Below are 24,797 nucleotides of genomic sequence, written 5' to 3'. Positions count from 1 at the left end.
GGAAATGCTCCATAATGGCAGCCATGGCTGACGGCATACCAATCTCCGATATGGAGCCTAAATTACATGCAGCTTGCGACGAGTGCAGTAAGTTCGGGCGAAAATATTTCTCCAACCCACTCTATAGGCGCCCTAGGACATGCTGATTATATGTTTTCTATTTCCAGGGAAACGAAAGCTGAAATGCTCAGGCGACTTGTCAGGTTGTACTCGCTGTCTGAAGCAGTCTATAATATGTCACTACTCCGTCCAAAAACAAATGGGACGACCAAAGAAGAGAGCACGAACCGATGATGAGGGGCCCGAATACCCCACGCAAACGAACAACAACATCTGGCCAAGTCCAGAAGAGACTCCTCCGGGGATGCCATTCGAGTCATACGCTACCCCATTCTCTCACCAACTCTGTCCACAGCTCTTCTGGCAAACCGGCGCCGGCGCCGGCGGCCATTCGCCATCATCACAGCCCTACCCCGACCTACTAGCGGACGACGAACAACACAATCACAGCTGGCGACCAGATCGTCTGAAGAACCCCAATGTCCCCGTTCCAGCCTCATCGAGTCCATGGCCCGACTTCTCCACCGTCACCGAAGCAACAGCCACCCTAGCCATGCCATTGCCAACTTCTTCAACCTCAAATTTCCTAGATGCGGCTTCCCTCCCTCTCACCCCGCCCATGAGTACCGCTTCCGACCCAACACCCCAATGCACATGTCTCTCCTATTTATACCTCTGCCTCAGCCATATCTCCTCCGTCGCCTCATTCCCCGTCAATTCCCACACCATCTGCTCCCTCTACATCGCAGCCCGAACAGCCCGCGACGTAATTCGCTGCGAATCATGTCCCAAGGTCTTCGCAACGGGCATCCAAAATGTCATGTTCACAGGAACCTTGTTAACAACCGTTGCCGACGCCTGGCTCCGCATATGGAACACCGATCCCATCGAGCTAGGTATGCAAACCGCCCCACCAGCATTTGTCTCCATGGCACTGCAAAGTGAAGACCCAGCGCAATTCTGGAGGAGCTGGCTTCGTCAAATCGTCCGCCGAGCCGTTGTTGGTGGCTTTCTTGCCGCTGAGGCGGGCACTCCTTGCTCCATACAGCCGGACTTGCTGTCCTTAATTAGGGAAGTTGAAAATCGTCAACGGCGCTGGCATGGTCCTGGTCAACACCCGTTTGAAGACAACAATCCGATGCGCCCTGGCCCTCTTGGTCCTCACGCGTCAGGTGAAAATGGGGAGTGTGATGAGAAAGAGCTTCTTTGTCTTCGTGTTGTGGGGAGTGCTCGGTCTGTACTTGCCAAGTTCGAGTTTGAGCCTGAGGATTTTCCGGAGGGGGTTATTCCTGATGATATGCAAAGCAAGTCAGGTCATTGATGAATTAATAAATCATGGGTGTTGGTGTTGGTGTTTCTTGTTTTCTATCGCGGTTGTGAGTGGATGTCCTTGTCTTGAAATTTTTGATACCAGTTCTTTCAAGCCCTGTTTGCTGTTAAAATAGAGGTTTAATGTTTGAGCATTTGAAAATATATAACCTTCTGAGGTTGGAAGGGCTCGAATTTCAAACAATATTTTGCTTTTCACTCATAGTCCCTTTAAGCTTCCGACTCCCTGATATTTCAAGTTTGTAGTAGATATAGATAGGGTACTAGTAACCTACCTACCTAGGCAGTACTAGTGGCTACAAAATACAATGCATGATCGTCGACCATTTCATTAAGTTTGGTATATGAATAAAGACCCTCGAAATTCCAGCCTTGTAGATACGACGCCGGGCCATGTGCAGACCAAAAAGAGAAATAAAAGGATATTTTGTAAATCACTCATCCTCGTCATCATCATCCACCACGTAACGGTTCTTCTTCCGTTGCGGAGGAGTTCCTGTCTTCTCAGGCGCGGGCTTGCTACGTGCAGACTTGGAGGGAGCAACCTCATCATCAGCTTCACCCTCAGCATCTTCGTCGTCGTCCAGAATCTCCTCCTCCTCGTCGTCATCTTCACCATCCTCAACATCTTCATCGCTACCAACCAGGAACCCATCATCCTCGTCATACTCATCCTCATGGGTCCGCCCACCACCGCGATAATCCTCCTCGTCGGAATAGATCTCACCACGGCGGTTAGGACGACGCTGCTTGCCGCGAGGACGAGTCGACAATCCATCCTCAAGAGCACCGATACTAAGACCAGTACCCATAGTACGGGGAGCAGGCGCACGACGACCACGGTCCGCCTCACGGTCCGCCAGCTGTTGCCGGCGACGCTCGGCGCGCATGGCTTCCTTCTCCGCGAGCTCTGCCTTGCGCGCGGCCATTTCGGGATCTTCCTTCACATCAATGACAGGCGCCGAGCCATCTACCGTCGTCTTTTTGCCACGGGTAGCAGCAGCGAGGGATTCTTGCAGTCGCTGGACCGCATCATCGGTCTCCATGGCAGTCGGGAGAACGGTCAAGCCGTGTGTGACGTGGGAAGTGAGTCGGAAGACCGAGGCGGTCTCCATGGCGGCGGAAAGGTAAACGTGAGAGTCCAGTTTGGGATCGTAGTTGCCGGACTTGTCGAGGGGTGCGAGGGGTTTGGAGGAGATGCGGTATTGCTCGAGTGGGGCGGATGCGAGCTGGAGTGTGATAGAGCCGTCCTCCCACTGGACGAAGCGGGCGTTGGATTGTAGCTGGGAATCGTCATTGGGGTCTTTGCGCCAGCATAGTGATGTGGCCGCGGTGGAGTAGGGAGGAGCGACGTAGGTTTCCGGGTTGAACTCTTCCGCCTCGATGGAGAGGAAATCAGGGACACGCATGGTGTAGATCTAGCAGTGAAGAGATACTAGTCAGTACATACACGCCAAGAAAGAAGTTTAGGTCTTGATTGAGCGCCATACCTCCCCGTCACTGGTCACAGGCTCTGGCGCCCGCGCCAGGCTCACGTCCATGATATTGACTTCTGCTTCGTCAAAGTCGCCCACATCGGCACCGACATCCATACGATCACGGCGATCATCACGGCCTTCATCATCGCCGGAATCTAATTGTTCATCGTCTAAATTGCGACGGCCTCGACTAAAATGTTGTGGTTAGCTCGCTTGTTTTTTCGTAATGCGGGTTGAGAATTCATTCTTACTCGTCATTATCGAGGCCAGCATCTGAACCACCACCATCGGAGCCGAAAAGATCGGCATCGTCATCCTCATCCATCTGATCACCAGCTCCGAAAGGGCTCTTGTCTCCGTCGCTTGGGGCAGGGCTTTGAGCAGCATTGCGGCCGGGGCGGCGAACTGCCTCCTCATCCGAGGACATTGCGTAGATAAGTGTGCGCTGTATTTAAGAAAATGACCAATTGGGAGAACAAGAAATGGGAAAAGAGAATAGGAAACTCCAATCAATCCAGGTACTAATTAAGAGCTGAAGTTCGCGCGAGTCAAGACTGTCTCCGCGCCGAACGGACTAACTATTCCTCCATTGTCCCGGGTGACTAATCCTAAACAGGACTAGTTCGTGCCAGGCCCCAAAAGGAGGAGCAACACTCACCGTCACCTCCCCTGTGGATTTCGCATCTCTCTGTCAATTCAATATCTTTTACACAATGGCTACGTTTTTCCAGAGTGTGTAAGTATTACTATGCGGAGCTGGAGATGGCCGCTTTCGTTTTCCCTTTCATGGGTTTTCCTCTTCCCGCGGGGCATTGCCTCTCGCTCACCCCCCCTCCCCTCATACTGCATCACAAAGCACCCGGCGCCACCAAACAGTGCAGCATTCCGGATTTTCCCCAAAGTCTATTCGCCGCGCAGTGTTTGCTCTTATCTTCTTTAAATACTCTCCCTTCCATTCACTATATTACTACCATCCTCGTTTCGAGCTGTGCCCTGAACTCCGCAGCTTTGATTGCCCCTCATACATCTTCGATCTGATCACTAACATTCGATCTTCCTGCAGTCGCCAAGGGTTTGGCCGGGTGGAAACAACAAGAACAACCCTCCCAAGAGCCCCGTACAAGCTCAAGCTCCCGCCATGCCGAACTCGCATTCGCTTTCCAATAGCCTCACGATCGATAACATCGCCGCTAACGACCCGGATGCCCCCAAGTACTTCTTCCAGGAGAAATATGCCCCGCTTAATGTGAGAGGCAACTTCTTGACCCTGTGTGCTTGTCCGAAGAATGTGGAATTGGGCGAGTGGTTGGCCCATCAGAGTAAGCGATAAACAAGTGGTGTTGGTCCATGGTTATACCGTACTTGGATGCTGACCTGTCGCAGTTGTCGAACAATATCGTCTACTCCACGGCATGCTCCAAGTCATCCAGGAAGTGAACTCTGTAAATGGATTCCCCATTTGCAACGAGCAAACATGCCCCACAATGTCTGCTGGCCGGTATGTTAAACAATTTGGCGGGGTATAGATCTGGGGTTCGAGAGTGCTAACAAACCGGGATCTACAGATTGACCTACACCTGGCTCGTTGACGGCCGTGCCGCCAAGATTTCCGCACCCAAGTTCATCAACCGCGTCGAGAAGTGGATTGTCAGCAAGATCCACGACCCTGTCATGTTCCCCACCGAGAATGTCACCGGCATTCCCGAAACCTCATCTACCCGAGATGCAGCCGGCGCCGCCTCAAGCACCCCCGCAACCCCTGCCGACAGCACCAACCCGTCCGCAGAGGACTGGATCGGCAAGTCCAGCGGTTTCCCCCAGACCTTTTACAAGGACTGCCAGGGTATCATGAAGCAGATGTTCCGCTGCTACGCGCATCTGTACCACGCCCATTGGCTCAATCCTTTCTGGCACATCAACAAGCACGATATCCTCAACATGTGCTTCGTCCACTTCGTGACCGTTGCCAAGTACTACCAGCTCGTTTCTGATAAGGAGATGGAGCCGATGCAGCCACTGATTGATCTCTTCATCAAGCAGCAACGGGTTCCACCCGAGGCGCTGAACGGTGGCCACTGGGCTCAACAGACCACCAACTGAAAAGCTCCGCAGGTTCTGGAGCACAGATAGTTGACCCTACCCTATCACATGCAAACCTTTCTCTTACTATTACGACCATGACATGTTCTTCAACCCGGCGTTGGGCCGCGCTGTCTTGCGTTCGTGTTTCTGCTTCTTTCTTACTGCTGCCATTCGGGAAAATGGACGAATCGAATCCGCCGATGATACGACTGAGATCCGGGGCTTTGAGCATTTAGCATGCGGTGTGAATATTTTCTCTTTTTTTTTTTTTTTTTTCTTTTTCGTGTTTTTTATTATCATGATCTTTGCATATCTCCCCCTTCGATTCCGGTCTCATCCATCATTGGGCCGTTTTAGTTTACAGCATGATCGGGAGCGATAGAATAACGAGTCCAGTCCAGCAGCGCGCACTGTATCTTTCTATATCGGTAGTATGTATTCCGTAGTCGGGTGCCTTGGCCGGGTAGCTTGGAGCTCCTTCTTTGAAGATCTTCTCGCAGCTTTGTGGTAGTTACGGTCGGAGTGGAGGTTGTGTCAATATGCTTATCAGCATCTGGAGGGTAGGGCGGGGTGCTGATTTATTCCGCTGCCATTTACCATGGCCAACCCTTGTGAAGAAAGTCCCGGCTCGTCGGAGGTCGCTAGCATCCAGGGCCGCCCTTTCCGCGACCATTCATCCAATCGCTAGTGGCAAACAGAGGTGTAGCAAGGAGTGGTTTCCATCAACCGACCCTCAAAGATAAACACCCTCCTCCGCATCACCCCCAGACCGAGCGTCATGGCCCGCGTCCCCATTCGTAGCCGGCGCATCACCGATCTCCTTCTCCCCCTTCACACCACCATCTCCCTCCTCCTCAATCCACGACTGCCCCCTCCTCTCAACCTCAACCCGAAGCATATCCAACCGTTCCCGCATCGAAGCAAAAACACCCTCATTCTCACGAATATACCCCTCCATCTCCCTCCTCTCCTCGTCTGACTGCGACGCCTCTAGGAAGTCCTTCATCTCGGCGTTCGAGCGGTGCAGGTGTGCGATTGAGTTGCGCAGCTCGGAGACTTTGGCGTAGACGGCTGAGAGGGGGGAGTTCTTTTAGGGCTTCTGTGAAGGCTTCTGGGTTGATTGTGATTATTTGGGCGGCCATTTTGGTGGGATGGTCTGGTTCGAAGGGGTTGTGGGGTTTGCTCGTGTCTTGGTTGAATCGATTCAACTGCGTGTGTGGTGTTTTGTTGGGTGGCTTGTGGATAGTAGAGGTGAGGTTGGTGGCCGTTGGTTTTGGCTTTGGTGATGCCCGCTTTGTCACGTCACGTGTGTGGGGTAAGTATAAGTATTCTTTACTAAATCACCACTTCAGACTAGTTCTGATCTCGTATGGTCAATTTTGGAGGTTCGGATGGTTCAATGACTCTGAAACTGTGGAAAGATTCTTGACCACCAAGCTGACGAATATCAGATAGTTTATCTTGCTAGATACTACTAGTGGTATGACTTAGGCTTTTCAGGATGCCTTTGCTCTTACTGAATAGCTTCTTCTTCCAGTTCTTCCTCTTTCACACGCCCAACCTATTACATTTATTAATTTTTCATCCATCCATCTCGTCCTCCATCCTCGTCACCTGGGCATATAATATACCTAGGTAAGGTTGACTTTGTAGTACACCTCTGTCCCAGCCCTTAGCTAGGCATTCGAGATCGACCTATATCAGCCTCCCTACTCTGTTCTAGGTCAACACCACACGCAAAACTTTTCCTTCATCTCTCTCATTTACCATGGTACTAGCATTAAACTCTTGGAGCCTTGGAATCAAAACTACCAATATGTACCATGAGAAGGTGGAGCCTCCGGCATGTGCCGTTGTTGTTGTGCTCTCTTTTGGATTTCGATCCACCCCCTTTGACTATTTTGTCTTGGATGATATTTGTTGATACGCATGATACCCTCGTGAAATTCTTATTGATATCGTCATGCTCTAAATATTCCGATTTCTCTTATAATTCGCAGTCTTATTTTTATTCACCAGAATTGGAAACTTTCTTAATGTGGAGGACATGACCGTGCCTGCCTGCTCGTAGTATTGCAAGATTATATACTCTGAGGGTCTTTGCATTTTCATCTTTGCTTTCAATCCATCTACAAGTATTTCGCGTACCATCATCAAAATGAACACCTCCAATGCCAATCGGGCTCCTACACCTATCTGGACGGATTTCCACCGTCTAAGGGGGGAAGTAAATGAGCAGGTAAGTCCCGTTCTGCACCCCTTTTTTGCCGTTTGGCTAGTATCAAGCTCCAACGAAGGAAATTCTAATAAGCGTTGCGTAGCGCCGTATCCTTGGGCTGCTTCGCAGCCCAGTTCAGGAAACGATTAACTGAAGAATCCTCATAGCGACTGCCCGTAATTTTTCGGCTCGGCTTTCTCTTCTTGAAGCACAGCTATCGGCGTTGCTGGAACGCCTGCATGAGGCCGAGCGAAATATTCTCATCCTGCGAACCGGCTGCCGCATGGTCAATATCGAGGCCAGTGAATTGATGAACTCTTTTCAGCCAAACGGGCACTAGAGCCGAATACAAGTGCGGACAGCTCATTTAAACTTAAACTGCGTCATCGTATCTTGTTCCCTGGTCGATGCGCTCTTTTCTAGCTGCGTCTGGCATTCTCTCTCTGTCACTTGGTATCTATTGATAATATCCATCAACGTTGATCTCGATCTTCCATCGTTCATTATTATTCACTAATCAACGGTCTCACCAGAAGCATGCATTTTTCACGCCTGATGGCGTTTGAGGTCGTCTGTTTGGGCGTCTACTCTGCGCTCAATGAGAGGCTCGATCAAGTCCTCTCCCCGGAACGCCAGGATACAATATGTTCGTGGAGTACATCGAACCTTTCGCAGCGTTCCGTTGGTCTATGTGACCATCCATCCCATCAGCCTAAGCCAATCTCTTCGCACTTTATTTTCTTCTTCTTCCCCGCCATGTAGCAGTGATGTCCCTATCAGAGTTGTTTCCTCTCCTAAATTAAGCTCGCTGACGTAGTAAACCCCGTTACCTTCGTGCCTTTGATATTATCGGGGCCTAATCTGAAGAGGAGGAAGTTCTAGCTGCTACAAAATGATATGAAGACTAAATAACTCAGTACAAAACGTGACCACCTGAAATGGGACTAATTGAGATTGAATTAAGAAAGTTGATCATCGCTTAAAACCAGCCAACAGTATACGACGGAGCCAGCTAAAAAGACAAGACAGTGAATCAGAGCTTAAGAACTGTCAATGAACTAATTAATCTCAAAAGAGTTTCCCAGAATTCTCGGGCTATATGAATCTGAAGCGTTCCCCTGATGGGGGATACATAGTAGTAAGAAGCTTATTGATATCCAAATCCACATTGGTTCACAAAATGACCTAAGTACCTGAAATGCATTTTTCTCAGTATGGGCCCATGCTCTTGTAAGGCCAGTCTTTCTTGTCCTTGATGTACAGCTGGCAGTTGTTGAGGAGGCGCTCCTGCGAAGACTGTTAGTAAATAATGGTAAGGAGAGGAATCGTCACGCACCCAAGGGTTAGACCAGCTTGAACCATATATCTTCCAGGCATTTCTGCTGATAGAAGGGGTCTTTTCATAGTCGATCACTGGTAGACTGACCCAAAGGTTCCCGGGGGGGGCCTTTCTTGTTCCCAGTCATGTAGTCTTTCAGGTCACTATTGGAGGGTTTTTTCAGTCCGAACTCCTTGTCAAACCATTCCGCGGCGCGTATCATAGCCTTTGCATCCAATCCATAATCCTTAAGCTTGTCTATTCCTTGAACTTTGGGATAGTCATTATCTGGATAGAGTTTAGAAATATCGCCTGTCTTGACGAAGATATATGCGACATCGTCAATGCAGATGCGGGCGTCACTCAAGAAATCCAATTTTGCCGTGCAAGGATCATGACTAGCAATTGTCTTAGCCGCTTTGACGATAAATACTTGCTCAAGATACCAGCTAGTGGCAAAAATTGTTGACGCATAGACTTGGTCAGCCACATCGTCGAATTTGGCACGATCGGATGTATCCAGGGCCGCTGCAAAATTACCCCCGATCAGAATTTCGAACGGAATGGTGTCTTTATCTCCCCACGATCCGTTGGGCTTGGCGTCCAGGACCATATTGGCCGTTTTATTGAACCCGATGTGGCTTGCATCTTGGATTTGAGCAAGGGTGTCATGTATCGTAGCTTGATCATCAAACCTTTTTTCGATCCTGGTTGTAATGTGGATTAGAATTAGCGCAAATTTCAGGGCGTGCTCAAGTAACGTACATCTCAAGAGCGTTATCCGATAGAGTCGATATAAACCCAGCAGTACCGACGAGAGCACCCGAAAGGAATGCCGAGGAAGCAGCTGCAGCGGGACCGAGTAGTGCACTCAGAAATCCCAAGACCCCGGCAGCAATGATAAAACCTGAGTTGTTCAAGACCTAGTGAGATGTTAGCAATCTCCTAGAATAATCTCATCGATGTCCTTTATCCATACATCCTTAACCTCATACTTTGTAAAGTCCTTCATCATCATCTCTGCCTTTCCGTTCCATATATTACCTGCTTGCTCAAAGGCATCACCCATACCATGTTGCCAATCCTTGAAGTTTGATAAGCTTTCTAAGGCAAAGTATATAATCGGGTGCTCGCTACACTTATCCTTATCTTGAATGCCTTCGATGTCACAATCTGCCGAGTTGCAGTGAAAGTTCCCCATATTCCCAGCGATTTGCCCGAGATACGAGGGGAAGGTCCCAGCAGCCCCTTGAGTAATAACTTTGACACCGTTATCCTGGGGGTTTTTAGGATAATCGGACACACTGGAAATTATAAGTCTTTGTACATAGAGAGGTACAGGCCCACTTACAATTGCTTAATCCATCCATCCATATCAAGCTCTTTCCAAGCGTCTTTGTTCATGTGGGCCGTGCTGCAGAGATCAAGTTTCCGCGCCTTCGCAAGAACGGGGTCTTCCTTGTCCTTGGTCTTGTCAACTGCCGCGCCAACCGCATAAAGAGCTTTGATTTTCTCTTCGTCGGTAATTCCAGAATGAGAATCATTGCGCTTCAAATTATTGTGAAGTATCACATTTTTAGGGAAAGCCAATGCTTCCCGCGCTATGTATATTGTTAGCACATAGTACGCGAAACGAGATGACAGGTATGGAATAATAGCCAACGTACCGAGGACACAGAGCGGCAAGATGAACAGCTGTAAATGCATGTCGTCGATTGGCCCGAAGTTAGTGAGATAGATCAAGAGGGTACCTAGGTAGATGTTATATCTATAACCTTGACAGGCTGGAAAGAGACTCTTTTTATATTCTTTCACAGGATATATCCGATGCGAGGGGAGCACAGCTCAGCAAGATGTGCTGGCCCCTTTTGGGGCTAGGGCCCCAGTAATTACTTTTCGCCACATATGAAAATACCACATTGGGGCCGCTACGTCTGTCAATCTTAGTTCAGTGAGGTATGGTCAACATTATACTTTTTTATCATTGTTGGGGGTCCTGGCGATCGTAAAAAGATGATGCCTTCTGTCAGTGGTAGTTTGGCATTGCTCACAGACTTCCTGGCACCAGAGAAGAAGATCGGCTCCAGCATTGTGGAACTACATCCTCCCTCTACTCCCCTGGATCGAGCATTTTATTCGTGGCTATTATAATCGCGTATGTAATTGGAGTCCAAATAGTAGAGTCAAGGTACTATTTCAATGCGTGAGAAATAGCCAAACTACATATTCGGCTACGAATTCTCCGGGGATAGGTACCAGTATCCATTTTTCAAGTTCGCAATTTTGAAAGTACCCATGGATCGCTGAAGGATTTTGCCAAGAAGCAACTCAGGAGATTGCCAGGACCTTCTTAAGAATTCCCGTGGGGCTGGACTTTGGGTTTGAAGGTTAGATGTTGTGGGAGTGAATACCGAGATGGGTATCTAATAGTAACGGTATATAGGTATAGACTTGAATATATACTATAGAGAGTTCACAAGCAGGCAATACGAGATGTCTAGCAGGGAAAGAAGAACTTTTCGAGATATCTATGGAAAGTGAGCCGCGTTCAGCCACCGGCTCATTACGGGCTGTCGGGGATGATCTATTTCCTTATTTACTTAGCCCCATATACAACGGTAAGAATCGTACCTCGTGAAACACCAGGGTTGACTTCCTGGGGTCTGCCAATTTATAATTTCAACAAATAGTGATTCATACACGAACATTGTGGATGTATTAAAACCAAAATACGACCCGGGGGCGAAGCACAATGCCCCAATGCATATTATGGGTGGCGAATTCATATCCGGCCATCCCATCGAAAGTTTGTACCTGTAGGTAGTTTATGATACAGATTCTACAAGCCAAAGAATGCAGTATACATTTAAATTGACGTACAGGTGCTCTGTGATTCCCTTTCTCCTCCCTGGCATCCTCCTCCTTCCTCATAATTGCCCGTTAGATCAACAGTGCTCCGAGGGTAACGAAAGTGGGACCTGTGTTGGACTTCCTTAAAGCATTCCAACGACTTCAAAGCTGAACAACCTGAACGCAAGATGAGGACAAAGGAGCAAGGGGGACACAAAACCTGTTGGCGAGGCATTAAGACCGCGCAGTAGTAAATAAGACAAGGACATCGCATACAGATGATACTATAAAGTTCAATTTCAAGTTGGTAAGGAGGATGGGGGAGGATATTGGCAGCAAGATAGTCATTTTGCTAGGATTATGTGTGTGCAGCAAGACAAATAAAGAAGCTATTTAAGCAAGAGCAAAGGTATCTTGAAAATCCCCGAGGCATACTAGCCTCGAAATTGCAGCTTGTTGAGTTTGACATATCGTTCACGAGGGGTCAGGTTAAATAAAATCATCCATTCCAAGGTTCTTGAATAGATTCAACCTCCATTCTCAACTTTCTGAGACATTCCAACAAACGATTGAGGTGAAAAAGTACCTCGGCAGATGGTAGCTCCCCCTCCTCATAACTCTGTTTCTGTATCGTTTCATTGATAACCCAACAGCGTTTTGTGAGTGCTTCCATGCGCAAGGCTGCAGAAATGTTGATTCCTTGCAAACTATCCAGATACCGACCCATGACGATGCTGTGTAGAATAACAGCGGAGTAATACTGAGGCCTCTTGAGACAAAAATTCAGAGCCCCGCCGCTCTGAACATTATTTAGAGTTTTTTGAATGGCTTCACAAGCCTTGCGATTCAAATTTATGGGACTAGATATTTGCGGGCCATCCTGAATCGTAAGTACTGATAAGTTCCCTTCTATATCAGTTGAATTTGTGTCGTCTGATTCGAAGAACCAGTGGTCGCGTTCTGTTATCAGGTCACGTAATGCGAATGAAACCTTTAAATAGAGGGAATTGGGATGGTTCATCTTCCTCTGCAGTAGAAACTGGGCCGATGCAAGGCCAAAAAGTTCAAACTTATATGGCTTCTGGAGAAGAAGGGTAAGCCAGAAACTTAAGGAATCGAAGCTGTCGCATTCTCTGATAATTCTTTCTGAAAGGCTTTCGTCGGCAATGACGTCTCTTGAGAGTGGCACGATGTCTTTTCCATGATGCAAATAAGAATTGTTGATTTTATCTGATATGCACGATGCCAACTCCCAGTCACTGGGGGGAGATTTATCTTCTTTCCTCTCTCCCTTGTAGAGACATAGCTTCTGAATCTTGTTTTCACAACACGGAATCACGGCATTACCACCCAGTAGATTGAATGCCAAGGCAAAGTGATACATGAGTAAAACTCGAAGCTCCAGTCGGTATTCATTATGGTATATAGCATGAGAAGGATGAAAAGAAGGTATAACGATGGCGTTATGGCCCTCGACAATTTCGATGTGTTCGCTCTGTACTCGGTACAGTTCACCACCGAAATTGAATCTATCCATCCAAGCACTCTTATATCTCGAGTTCGTACAGTGAATTATAACTTGTGGTCTCTTCATCTGTAGAAATTGTAGAAAGGTTTCTTCGCATCTGAGGTTTGCCGTCGAGTTATTTTTTTCAGCTTGGAATGAGAATGCGTCGACCACAGTAACTGTACCAATATCCCGAGTCCTTCTACTAGCAAAGCAGAGAAGCTCATCCACCGCTTTTAAAGTGTCACGGCTTTTCACAAAGTCACCAAAGCTTTGGTTGGGGGGATGTGACTTTTCAGATCGAGGGCGTTCGAGAATGACAATAATGTCAGACAATCCGGATGCAAGATTGCTAGCCTGATTTATATAATGAGAAGAGCAGCCTAAATCTTTTCCATGTTTCTTCAAAATCTCGATCGCTTCGAAATCCTTTTGCTGAACTAGACATAATGGTGGCGATTGTGTCATCTGTCTGAGACAACGGGGTATAGCCTGAGGAAGATAAGTCGTTTCCCACGCTCCTTCCATGTCGTCTCCGCAAGCCTGAAATACTATAGATTCGGTGCTGGTATGTTAGGCTATCTGAATTTGTTGTGATGGCCGTTGGTACAGGTTATTTCTGACTCACCGACGCCCGCCATGAACTACCGATTATCATGTGACTGGAAAAGCAAAGTGCATATTTATTACTAGCGTATCTTAGCGTGTGTACGCTTTTTGGCCTAGTTGTGTGTTTCGTCGTTACCGCTCCAAAAGCTCGTGACAAGAAGTTTCTTTTGATTCTTCTACATCCTTGGAGGATTGGACTTGCTGGCGTTCGCCATGAAGAATACAATTACGTACGATTGTTTTGAAGTGAAACAGTCTCGTTTGAAGATATGTGGGGTATATTGACACAGTATCCATGATCGCGGAAACTTACTCTCGCCATGAACTAACCTGTAATACGAACAATGTTTCAAAGCTCTCAACACCAACTTAGTTATATAGACATTTTTTGCTCTTGAGTATTTCATAATCAGACATGGTTTTCTTAGAACTCTTGACCAGTCTTCTGATGTCTTCCACAAATTATCGAGCGATACTTATTTTGATTCCTTGTGAACTTCAAGGTCAAGGCCATTCTTGCTCATTAGCTCACATAGTACGTATTGAAGTTTTCAAATAAGTGATCATAATTCTTACAATAATCCATTATTATTTAAGGAGAGCTATTCTTACATAGGGCTGGAGATGATAAAAAGTTATAGTGAGTAATAGAGGCTTGAGAAACATAGAAAAATTAGTGATTACCCACTCAGATTACTCTTTAGACTAAATATGAGTAACTGGTTTCGAGAACTACTCTATCAACTATCCCTACCAGTAGTAGTATGGTTCCGACGTTCTGGGCAGTATTAAGTCTAATTTTAGCTCCATCTCGGATCCCGAAACCGACCTCGACCTAAACAAAGGTCGGGTCTGACCAATTCCATTGACTATCCTCGGAATTCCACTTTCATCCTTTGTATATCTACACCCATCATTGACAGTCTTTATGCTCTGACATAGAACACGCCATCTCGCTTCTGGGACTCGTTACCATGGTTGAACAATATACGTGAAAGGGAAATTCCGCTTTATCTCGAAATCAAACATAGAAGCCCGTTCGAAGCGAACAATAGAGTGCTAGTTAAATACAGAGCCCCTGCCAGTTTATGAACGAAGTAGTTGCATTCTTCTGTCATTCTAGAGAGTATGCCCAGCTGTACATTAGTAGTCCTAATTGATGAGAACCTATCAGCTTTCCTACTGGTTAGGGTACTTCACCTTCAAGTTCTATCAAAGGACCTACTACTACCTCCCTCACACACCCACTCGCTCGGCTGACGCAGTATCTCACTCACATCCACCATGCCGTCCTCATATAAACACATTGACACCAACCTTTCAAGAGTCAACGCCGACGAATTCACCATGTCCACCAACCTCAGCCGTGAACAGAAACCCGAACCCCAAGATTACTACATGTACCTCCTACGCGCCGAACAAGGCCGAGACAAAGACACCAGACGCACATCCCTCCTAACCCAAAAACCCGCGAATCAGAAAGACACCACCACAATCGAACCTCTCTCCTACGACAAACTCTGGGAAGGCGATTTCCTAACCACTTTCAAAGCCAGCCCCGCCCCAATCGTGATATTCCAAGTAATCCCAATCCCAGAGAACAGCCCCTTCCGCGAAACGAAACTCGTCCTGGGCTTCAACTTCGCAACAAACGAACTCCTAGGCTACACCCTCGACCCAACAAAAGTGCCCATCAAAGAAATCTACTCCCAACCCGATATCTGGAGAGAATGCCGCGACCCGTCTGCACTATCGAAATCCTGGCCGCGCCGCAAAAACGTGATATCAATTTCCACATCCCGCTTCTATGAAATGCTTGACTTCACCATGCAATATTCCAGCGAAATTGGTGCTGATATGCTCCGCGATGGCATTCTGCGGTTCTTCAAGGAGGTTTCTGTTCCGCTACACCCGAGCCTGGACCTTGTGGTTGTTATTCAGTTTGCGCAGTTCCTCGCGGACTTTGTGCATGTTCTTGAGGATGATTGGGGGCGGGCGAGGGCTTTGGTGGAACGGTATGAGGCTTATCAGGACGTTTTGAGGGATGTGTTGCTGCGGGCTTCGGTTGATGTTTGGATGACTTCGTATGAGGTCTTGAAGGTTGGGATGGGTGGGCGGAAGAAGGATGTTGTGCCGGATGAGGAGAGGGATAGGATTCGGCTCTTGATTGATGAGAAGGCTGGCGGGAAGGTGGATAAGAAGCGGGATGGATCGGAGAATCAGAGCCGGAATTACCGGCAGCCGTATGTGCAGGATGCTGACGATGGTGGTCAACATATGGCGATGCAATTCTTACAGCAAGGTGTTCAGGGGACGCTGAGCGGTATTCAGCCCACGTCCGTTGGCGATGGTGGTGGCAGGGGACAACAAGACGGGAAGATGGGTTCTGGGCCTCAACATGGGGTGTATGAAACGAGTTATGAATGGCATTGGTATACGTGGATCATTCTTGCTGTCATCTTCATGGTCTGCGCTTGGCTTTTTGATAATGAGATGTACTCGCATGGCGTGGCTTTCATGGCCGGTTTCTTTGTCCTGTGTTTTGTTGTGACCCCCGGTGGAGAAGACTCTAGTTCATTACTCACCCCGCTCGCAGACGCTTTACGTCTTCCGATCATTCATTCCTATTTGGTCGCTATGCTCGCTCGATGGGATCTTTGGGTCATCGATGTTTTGGCTGCATTGGCTGCTTTTGAGCTCCTCGTCCATGGACAGCGTGAGCTTCTCGCCGAGGAGGCGTTGGGATGGGTCACGATACGGACCGTCATACTGATATGCCAATGGAAAGGGGTGAATATCGATTTTCTACTTCGGCCGGGGTGGATGGGTCGAGGATGGAGATGGGTGATTGACAGCATTCCTGATTGGATATTTGATTCGAATGTACAATGGTCGATGTGGTACATTCTAGCGCTGGATTGCACGGCAGTCATCTCCAATGCCTACTTCCTGCTCGCGAAGGATTACACTCCTCTTGCTCGGAGTGTGATTGTTTGGTATGTTCTGCGATACTGGTTTTCCTCATTTGAAGAATGGAGAAATTGGATGCGTGAGCTTCTTCTGCCATATCTGGCGAAGTATTTCAGCATCCTGTATCTGCCATATGGAATTGTTTTTCTCGTGATTATCGCACACCAGCAGTGGAAGTTACTATTTGCTGGAATTTCCCTGGGCATTGTGGTGCATTGGGCAGCGTCGAGGATATGGAAGCTGGCTATGAATGGCTACGAGGCCAAAACCTTCTTGATCTGGACATTCGTTGCGTGGAGGACTTTTCGAGCGGGAAATTACGTTCTCGAGCTCGAGGCCGACTATTTCGTGCTCGCTGTGTTTGCGCGATGGATGTCGCGGGTCGGGGTGAAAGAAGGGTACAACTTTGTATTTTTCTGGTTTGCAATGGTTCTTGTCTGGAGGGTCCACGTTACCAAAATTGAAAGCATGGTGGTACCCGTGGATATCCTCGTGATTTTCTGCCTGGATTGGCTATCAGTCGCGGTTATGGAGTCAGCTGTACCAGCGGTGAGTACGCAGTCAAAGCCGACCCCTTGGAATGAGCACCTCTGGGATATCTATAGTACACCAACCCTCAGGAGGGTTTCCAGTTGGGGCGAGGAGATAGCCGATTAGGGCTCGATGGGGCTAGACACGGCTGAGGCTGAGGATCTGGCGGGCTCAGCCAAGCCAATAGCGGGGCTGATGATTGATTGTGTGTGATAGATGTTTTTCTCTTTCTTTTTTTTTTTTGAAAATATTCATTCCTAGGCGATGGGGTTTCTTTTTGTTTTTTCCGGGGCCGGATAATACCCAGGAGGAAGTGATACCGTCAACCAATCAATACATAAGATTCCACAAGTCTTTTAGATTTTATTCTACGGATATTCCGAACATTTTTAGTGGCTTCCAAGATACCTTGTATCAAACACCAGCAGACATTGGAAATTGCGATCGCATTTGTGGATGCAACATGTGCTTGTGCTATTTGCGGACCAAAGTTATGTACCGAGTTTCCACAGTATCAACACTCGATTAGCTTTCTCCAATTCACTAGGGTTAAATTATGGAGTCCGACCTCTCTTGTGACCGAGGCTAAGGGCTCACGCAATGCCCCTGCCCCACTGGGCCCATAAATGATTTAGTTTAGCGCCGCGATCGAAGGGGCTAGTGAATCGGACGGGACAAGGAGGATGGATATGGATGATTGGGAGTATCTGCGGTGAAAACCAAAACTGGAATGCAATAAGTTCTGCAGGAAGATGGATCATCCACGTAGGTGTCCTGCGCTGTAAGTACATCACTGTGCATATGTACATGTAGGCTCAGCTAAGCGGTGGTAGCCCTAGTTGGTATACAACATGCACTGGCGGTAGTCTAGGCAGCACTAATCATCTAACAAGACGAGTGAGAAGACATGTAGTCTATGCAGATCCTCGACGCTATAATAAATCCCGTGAACTCCAGCATGTGCATGTGTACATGTATTAGTTTGTTAGTTAGTATACAGGCAGATGTACATCTGCACCGCCACTCCGACTGAAACCGGTTTTGTGGCTGGTGGCGCAGTCTGCCAAATTGGCCGACTCTGATTGGTCCAGCAATTCTCCAATTTAACCCCCGGCGCTTCTTGGCAGCGTCATCTCCGCCAGCAACAATCATGTCCGACCCAGCATCAGCCAAGGAGGTTGCGCCTCCACTCGACCTGCCCAATAACGCTGGCTATTTTCATGCGCGTATGCCTTGAGTTCTTCCAGCTGATCTGCTCGCTTCCCCCTCCCCAGCCCTGCAGCCCTATAATTCTTCGCTCAGCCCGGTCCCTTTCTCCCTTTGACCTGCGATCTACCCTCGATCTCCCTTGATACCCCTTTCTTTTCTTTTTCTTTTTCTTCGTGCGACCCTTGTCCACGGCCTTTTTTCTTCACGACAATGGCTGACACTACCTTTCAGCCCCCCCATCAATGGTACGTGAAGAGCTTCGTGGAGCTACAGAGCAGCCTGGAGGCCCGGATTCTCCCTAATTGACCCACGCGCAAGCTGACCAGAACCCCAGGGGTCGTCCAGAATGGCGATTACGCTGCGCAAGGCACCAGTGATGTCAACGGCAATAGCAACAGCTTTGAGCTCATTTCAGGCCCGCTCATCAACTTGAAGAACATGCACTACGAGTCCGCCCCCATCTGGCATGGAAGTGTCCTCATCGTAACGAAACCCACCCAGCAGAAGCCCCTCCTACATTTGCATCAGCTGGGCCCCGTGGAGTCGCGATCCGAGTCGCAATCTCAATCGAACCAAACCGTCGAGGGCGTCAAGCTTTACGAAGACCCCGAAAAGGCTTTCTGGCGTTTTAACCTCACGGTGCCCGTCGAGAGCTACGAGGCGCGTTGGGAGTATGATATTCCGGGCCTCCACAATTCGTCAGAGCCCATCAAAGCGCCGTGGGAATTTGTGGTACCTGCAGAAGAGCAGTCGATGCGGATCATGTTTCACTCGTGTAACGGATTCTCCGTTGGCACCGACATGGACGCTTGGCTCGGCCCCAACCTGTGGAATGATGTTCTACGCGTCCACGGCGAGAGACCTTTCCACGTTATGGTGGGCGGCGGTGACCAGATCTACAATGATGGAATCCGCGTGGACGGTCCTCTAAAGCCCTGGACCGCCATCGGCAACCCGCACAAGCGCCGCAACCACGACTTCAACAACCAAATGCGCGCCGATTGCGACGAGTACTACTACGCAAACTACGTGCGCTGGTATAACACCGAGCCCTTCCGCGCTGCCAATGGCCGAATCCCGCAGGTCAACATTTGGGACGATCACGACATCATTGATGGATTTGGCTCGTATACAGACCATTTCATGAAGTGTGCCGTGTTCCGCGGTATCGGCGGTGTCGCATTCAAGTACTACTGTCTCTTCCAGCACCACATGGCTCCTCCCAAGTCGACTTTCACTACCGACGCGCCTCAGACAATGCATGCCGTCAATGGCACCTCTGGCGTGGACCCGCGCCAGGTTGAGAACACCTATGTTTTGGAGAACCAGGAAGAGGATGATAGCTGGATCACTGGCAAGCGGCCCGGACCGTACGTCGAGGAGCGCAGTCGCAGTTTGTACATGCGATTTGGCAAGCGCATCGGCTTCGTGGGTCTGGATGCCCGTACCGAGCGCACGCGGCACCAGGTCAATTACCCGGACACCTACAAGCTCATCTTCGACCGACTCGAGAGCGAGATTTCAGCTTCCAATGGCGACATCAAGCACCTTGTCGTTCTACTTGGTGTTCCCATTGCCTACCCGCGTCTAGCCTGGCTCGAGAACATCCTCACCTCTCCGCTCATCGCGCCAATCCGTCTCCTGAACAAGCGATTCGGTGTCGCCGGTGGCCTTTTTAACGAGTTTGACGGCCAAGTCGATTTGCTGGACGATCTTGACGACCACTACACTGCCCGTCAGCATAAGCGCGAACGTCGCGAACTCATACAGCGTCTGCAGGAACTCGCCCGCGCGCACTCAGTCCGCGTCACCATCTTGGGCGGAGACGTTCACCTCGCCGCAATCGGACGATTCTACTCGCACCCGAAGCTGAACCTGTCTGGTGAGAACGACCACAGATTCATTGTCAACGTCGTCAGCAGCGCCATCACCAATAAACCCCCGCCCAAGGCCGTCGCCAATCTCCTCGCCCGCCGCAACAAGATTCACCACCTGGATCGCAAATGCGACGAAACCCTGATGCCCTTCTTTGACAAGCAACCAGGCGGTATCGAGAAGAGCGCCACCTGGAACAAGGTGACCATGCCATCGCGCAACTTCGCCATTCTAACCGAAGCGGTCGCACCGATCGCGAACGGCGACGGTGACTTCGCTGTCGAATCTGCCAAGCTGGAACACCTCCCCAAGGACGGCCATGCCCCGCTACACAAGGGCGAAGTTGAAGCCGGCTCGACTCACAGCGCTGCGGACGGTATAAACAGTAACAGCGGCATGTATGGTGGCCTAGACGTTGCGATCCGCGTGGAAATCGATCCTCAGAATCGGGAGGGTGCTACAGAGGGATATGGATTCAGCAGTAAGTGACCTGCGAGAGAGAAAAAGCCAACATCCTCGGATCTCCGAGTCATCACCCCACCTCTGTCTCGGAGAAGCTAACCTCTTTTCACCGTATAGTCCCCCCTCTGACAGCCACCGAGCCCCCACCCACCTCCTCACGCCACAGTTTCCGATCCCGCAAGTCTGTCGCGGAGTCGCGGCCGACGTCCCGCCAACAGGCCCAAGCCGTGGCCGGCGAAGCACCCGGACGTCCCTCTACGGCGCTGTAATCAATCCTAATATACCCCTTTTACTCTCTACTAGTCGGACCGTGGATATTCTATATAATTTTCGCCATCTCATTTTCTCAAGTGTTTTGTGGTTCTTTTGATACCAAATCTATCTGATCGGCTGGGACGTGCACTTCCCCACATTCAAGACGCACCCCGCATTTTTCTAAACTTTCTCTTCAAGTTATGCCTAGCCTAGCATGATCGTAGCCTATGCCTGGTTAATCATAGGTCGTGCCTCCAGTCATGCCGTCATACATTTCATGCCATGCCATGCTGTGTAATGTAAGCTGGGACCGTGTTTGTGTTCAGATTGGCTTGTCGATCCGACAATCGATCCGGTGCGGAGGTTGGAAGAAAGTTCCCCTCCCCTCGCGAGTCTCCGTATAAGGATCCGGTTACTCCTTACGGTATAGGTGAATTTATGCGAGGAGTTGGGTTGGGGTTGTGCTTTGTTAGATGTTTTGTGGGGCTAAGGTTAGCAGCATCCTATGCAGTCCTGCTACTCAGGCTGATAACAGTAGTGCATACTATCGCAGACTACGGACTGAGATATAACATGCCCAGGTGGCCATGGGTTCGAAACATAATTTGACAACTAGGGTAATAAAAGTCTCGCTAAGTTCGTATGGTACTAGGACTTGAAGCGAATGGGATGTCATCTCAATATGGAAGTCCACTTGAGTACATCCTACTAATAGTGTAGTGGGGAGGAGTTGTGGTATCAGGTTTGAAGATTATAATAAACTATAATAGCCAAAGTTAGATAACTGGAATTGTCATTGAGGGTATCTAGGTATACAATGGCTGAAGCTATCTACTAGGTATATGAGCACGGTGGGCACGATATCACTAAACCCCGGGAGCCCTCCAGCCTAACCCCGCAGGCCTTAGCAAAAGCCGCCAGCCTTTGGAATACTAGTAGATTATGCTATTTTAGCCTCTAATTCGCGTGCCTGCTTAGCACGGACAACATAAATTGCACTTGTTGTCTGAAAATACCAAAAGAAGCTTTCTCGAAATTGCCATCAGCCAATGATTAACGGCCGGATTTCTCCTTTGCTCGTTCACGAATTGTAGATGTGTTTCGCTCATATTAATCAAGGAAAATTATGCCACTCAATGTCTAAGCGCCTGTCTTCACTGGGTCAGCAGTCCTAGCACCTGGATTGTAGAACCATCAGGTGCTAGAATTCTACTAGTAGCTGCAAGGACTGTGGAGGCACAAATCGAGGGGCCAATAGGAAGAGGCAAAATATGTTCATTGTCACTGTGTAGAGAGCTACAATGGAACAATAAAATAGAAGATTGGAAACTAATTTCTAGAGACAAAGATGGCATCCTACTAATAGGTGCCCAAGGCAATCAAACCACCTCGGTACCTCAACAAGGACCCTCTAGAATTCACCTGTCGTATTCCAAGTTTGACACGCTTTTCGAGGGTTAGGGCGAGCTGGGGATTGCCAGCATGCTAGTAATCACCCTTGTTAAGTTGTTACTGCATTGCTCCTTGTAGTAGTTATGCATATAATGCACTGGCAGACATAAGTTAGTTTCAATATACTACTAGTACTATTGTTGTGGGGCCCGGGGGCACGGCCTACTAGTACTATCAGAGAGGTCCAGCACGATCACTAGTGTTTATATAAGCCCCCACAGTAGCAATCTAATTATATTCGATATAACTACCACATAAGCCCTGGGGGGTATTAACTAGCTAGTACATATGCCCGATTCTGTACTCTGTATCCACATAATGGCTACATTGGATTCCATTACATAGGCCCAGCCTGGCCCCGCCGATCATCATTGCAGGAAGTTCATTATGAATACTCGGTAGATATTTGCTACAGTGGCATATTAACAATTTGGAGCATTCCCAACTGCTGATGAATCGGGTCACCACCCCAATTAACTATACCTATCTAGAAGCACGGCTGTGGACCCACTAAATAGTGCATACAGCAGACGCAGTGAACATTAAAGATGTGCAGGATCATAGAGGTACCAATTGACTCAGACCAATAGACTAGTAGTGACAGGAGAAAGCCTGAATTATTTGAAATCTACCTGCAGAATAAATAGCGCAAGAAAGCAGACCACTATGACCTGGGCACCACCTTCAGAGTTCCATATTGGATGTAATACCACGCACACTCCCCTCTTTCTCCACGCTTGGTTTGCTTCGACCAGAAGTCACTTAACAGTTGTACTTAAATAGCTTGGAATGAGAACCTGGAATCCTGGGCCTCCACCTCATTCTCGCACAGCATGGGAGCAGATGTCTATACTATCGTAAGCATGCTACTACTACGTAAATGAAGAATCCGTAGGCATAAATTCAAGTCCCGCTAGATAATTTGCCCCAAAAAACTTTAGATGACCATCATCTTCATCTTCGCCCTCAAAAGAGCGTATGGAAATCACCTCATATATAGATTATAGCCCGCCATGTCCGAGCACTGACCCAGCTCAAAGATCTTCAGTGGCTAAGTATGATGTCAGCATAGCCAAAACCTCGATATCAAAGGAGAAGAAAGCCTACTGTGAATCTTGACCAATTTGAATTCAGACAAGGCGCCCGCGCCCGAGGCAAGCTCCAGATAGTGCGAATCCGGAGCCCTGGACACATAGAGCGATGAGAGAATGTCTTGAAAAGTAAAGATAGGACCCCTAGCACCCCCATCGACGATGGTAACCCGGTAAGCTTGTTTGTCTCCTTCAAAGTCTAGGCTGCAAAGTGCGCCCTCATTGCATGCGAGGAAGGCAGGGGAGTTTATCGGGGAAATAACAGCATCGGTATCCGCCCGGCCCTCGGTGTTGAATTCCCAGGCATTATTTTCCAGACTGTGAGGGTTCTCGTCGAGGACCACCTCGGTTTGTTCTTGAACGCCGTGGACTAATGTGAAAAGAGTGCCGTCGACATCCTGTACGATTTTGTCGCGGAATATAAGGCCTTGGACGGAGGAAGAGGCGGCGAGGACGCCGAGTAACAGGGAAAATTGCATGGTGATGTTTGATGGAGTGTACCCTCTGGTAGAGTGAGAGTCTCGGACAGCTCCCTGGGATGCTGGGGGAATCAGACCAGGTATATATGTTTCCAAAGGGCCTTGGAAGTCACCCAGTGCCCCCACCCACCTGGGCAGGTGGGCAACGCCTACGTACACATTATGCAATGTTAGTCAATTTAATGCATGTAAATTTTCAATATTCATGTAGGTTATTGCTCCCGCCTGCAGAAACTGTGCCTGGACCAATAGTCGTTTTGGCTGAGCCATGCGATTCATGTGGCGTGGCTGGAAATTTGCGACAATTCTTGCCCTTGGTTACACTGCATACTTCTGAGACCAGATGCCTCAGGTCACACTGGCATGGCTAGACCACACCGCTTTGCCCACCCCATTAGTAACCTCAGCTATCCATCCATCCTACCGACCCATATAACATCATAATCCCCTCTCTCATCCCCGGTCAATACTGGATGTCCTTGCAGGCTGGGTCATCTGGGTTCTCCTGGAAATTAATTTCTGGGAGTTACTGGCCCGGGATATGTACTGTAGACCGGCAATGGAAATCCGCCATGCGATTTGACTTTTGGCACCAGATGCCCATAAAGTTCGTTGGCCAGTGCAATAATGTCGGTCTTTAGTGACTTTAGGCGAAATTGAATGATTATACCTGGTGTTTGGAGGGTAAAGCTGTTGGAGCCTTGGTTATCGACATGGGAGAGGTGTTCGGTTCCCAAAGCCGATTTTGCAAATTGAATGCAAGCATCCTCCGTGCAAGACGACAGAGTCTCCTTTCCCAAAGCCTTGGGCACTTTCTCTCGAAAGAAACGGTCAATGAATTGTCTTTTTTGCTGCTTCCATTCATCACGATCAGCCATGACGGTGTTTGCTGGATGTAGATGGGCCTCTTTAGAGGGTGCTTAGTGAAACGTGAGAATGTGGGTTGAAGAGAGCAAGAGAGGAAGTCAAGGGAAACAGATAAAACCAAGCATTGTAGTAAGAAACAGTGGTGCAGCAAAGTT

The 24,797-nt window shown here is 48.7% G+C and overlaps 10 protein-coding genes across 10 annotated transcripts; 5 read left to right on the top strand and 5 right to left on the bottom strand.

Annotated features, from left to right (window-relative positions):
- Nucleotides 1-14: 14 nt before the first annotated feature.
- Nucleotides 15-1,381, top strand: N7533_011277 (Zn(II)2Cys6 transcription factor rglT; the record flags this gene model as incomplete). The annotated part of the gene is made up of 2 exons (XM_057107927.1): nucleotides 15-87; nucleotides 168-1,381. The coding sequence occupies 2 exons, from the start codon at nucleotides 15-17 to the stop codon at nucleotides 1,379-1,381; spliced, it is 1,287 nt and encodes a 428-aa protein (XP_056955305.1).
- A 442-nt stretch (nucleotides 1,382-1,823) lies between these two features.
- N7533_011276 (Paf1-complex subunit LEO1) lies at nucleotides 1,824-3,294 on the bottom strand (the record flags this gene model as incomplete). Its single annotated transcript, XM_057107926.1, has 3 exons — nucleotides 1,824-2,807; nucleotides 2,880-3,057; nucleotides 3,119-3,294. The coding sequence occupies 3 exons, from the start codon at nucleotides 3,292-3,294 to the stop codon at nucleotides 1,824-1,826; spliced, it is 1,338 nt and encodes a 445-aa protein (XP_056955304.1).
- A 286-nt stretch (nucleotides 3,295-3,580) lies between these two features.
- Nucleotides 3,581-4,967, top strand: N7533_011275 (Mob1/phocein family protein; the record flags this gene model as incomplete). Its single annotated transcript, XM_057107925.1, has 4 exons — nucleotides 3,581-3,603; nucleotides 3,939-4,186; nucleotides 4,251-4,365; nucleotides 4,433-4,967. The coding sequence occupies 4 exons, from the start codon at nucleotides 3,581-3,583 to the stop codon at nucleotides 4,965-4,967; spliced, it is 921 nt and encodes a 306-aa protein (XP_056955303.1).
- A 715-nt stretch (nucleotides 4,968-5,682) lies between these two features.
- On the bottom strand, nucleotides 5,683-6,091 carry N7533_011274 (uncharacterized protein; the record flags this gene model as incomplete). Its single annotated transcript, XM_057107924.1, is given in 2 exon segments — nucleotides 5,683-6,005; nucleotides 6,019-6,091. 2 exon segments carry the CDS (start codon nucleotides 6,089-6,091, stop codon nucleotides 5,683-5,685), a joined length of 396 nt encoding a protein of 131 aa, XP_056955302.1.
- Nucleotides 6,092-7,107: 1,016 nt separating this feature from the next.
- Nucleotides 7,108-7,507, top strand: N7533_011273 (uncharacterized protein; the record flags this gene model as incomplete). Its single annotated transcript, XM_057107923.1, has 2 exons — nucleotides 7,108-7,188; nucleotides 7,382-7,507. 2 exons carry the CDS (start codon nucleotides 7,108-7,110, stop codon nucleotides 7,505-7,507), a joined length of 207 nt encoding a protein of 68 aa, XP_056955301.1.
- Nucleotides 7,508-8,376: 869 nt separating this feature from the next.
- On the bottom strand, nucleotides 8,377-10,192 carry N7533_011272 (uncharacterized protein; the record flags this gene model as incomplete). The annotated part of the gene is given in 7 exon segments (XM_057107922.1): nucleotides 8,377-8,463; nucleotides 8,504-8,580; nucleotides 8,594-9,192; nucleotides 9,251-9,408; nucleotides 9,465-9,789; nucleotides 9,837-10,086; nucleotides 10,153-10,192. 7 exon segments carry the CDS (start codon nucleotides 10,190-10,192, stop codon nucleotides 8,377-8,379), a joined length of 1,536 nt encoding a protein of 511 aa, XP_056955300.1.
- A 4,543-nt stretch (nucleotides 10,193-14,735) lies between these two features.
- N7533_011271 (uncharacterized protein) lies at nucleotides 14,736-17,078 on the top strand (the record flags this gene model as incomplete). The annotated part of the gene is made up of 1 exon (XM_057107921.1): nucleotides 14,736-17,078. One exon carries the CDS (start codon nucleotides 14,736-14,738, stop codon nucleotides 17,076-17,078), a length of 2,343 nt encoding a protein of 780 aa, XP_056955299.1.
- A 1,325-nt stretch (nucleotides 17,079-18,403) lies between these two features.
- Nucleotides 18,404-20,767, top strand: N7533_011270 (uncharacterized protein; the record flags this gene model as incomplete). Its single annotated transcript, XM_057107920.1, has 3 exons — nucleotides 18,404-18,406; nucleotides 18,480-20,517; nucleotides 20,616-20,767. 3 exons carry the CDS (start codon nucleotides 18,404-18,406, stop codon nucleotides 20,765-20,767), a joined length of 2,193 nt encoding a protein of 730 aa, XP_056955298.1.
- Nucleotides 20,768-23,268: 2,501 nt separating this feature from the next.
- On the bottom strand, nucleotides 23,269-23,775 carry N7533_011269 (uncharacterized protein; the record flags this gene model as incomplete). Its single annotated transcript, XM_057107919.1, has 1 exon — nucleotides 23,269-23,775. One exon carries the CDS (start codon nucleotides 23,773-23,775, stop codon nucleotides 23,269-23,271), a length of 507 nt encoding a protein of 168 aa, XP_056955297.1.
- A 512-nt stretch (nucleotides 23,776-24,287) lies between these two features.
- On the bottom strand, nucleotides 24,288-24,653 carry N7533_011268 (uncharacterized protein; the record flags this gene model as incomplete). The annotated part of the gene is made up of 1 exon (XM_057107918.1): nucleotides 24,288-24,653. The coding sequence occupies one exon, from the start codon at nucleotides 24,651-24,653 to the stop codon at nucleotides 24,288-24,290; it is 366 nt and encodes a 121-aa protein (XP_056955296.1).
- Nucleotides 24,654-24,797: the final 144 nt, after the last annotated feature.

Source organism: Penicillium manginii (genome assembly GCF_028828005.1).
Source record: "Penicillium manginii strain IBT 31320 chromosome Unknown utg000008l:1.0-3226943.0:1.0-3228205.0, whole genome shotgun sequence".
Lineage (NCBI taxonomy): Eukaryota > Fungi > Ascomycota > Eurotiomycetes > Eurotiales > Aspergillaceae > Penicillium > Penicillium manginii.
Note: the sequence above shows the minus strand (reverse complement) of the source record. Positions and strands in the feature narration are given on the sequence as shown.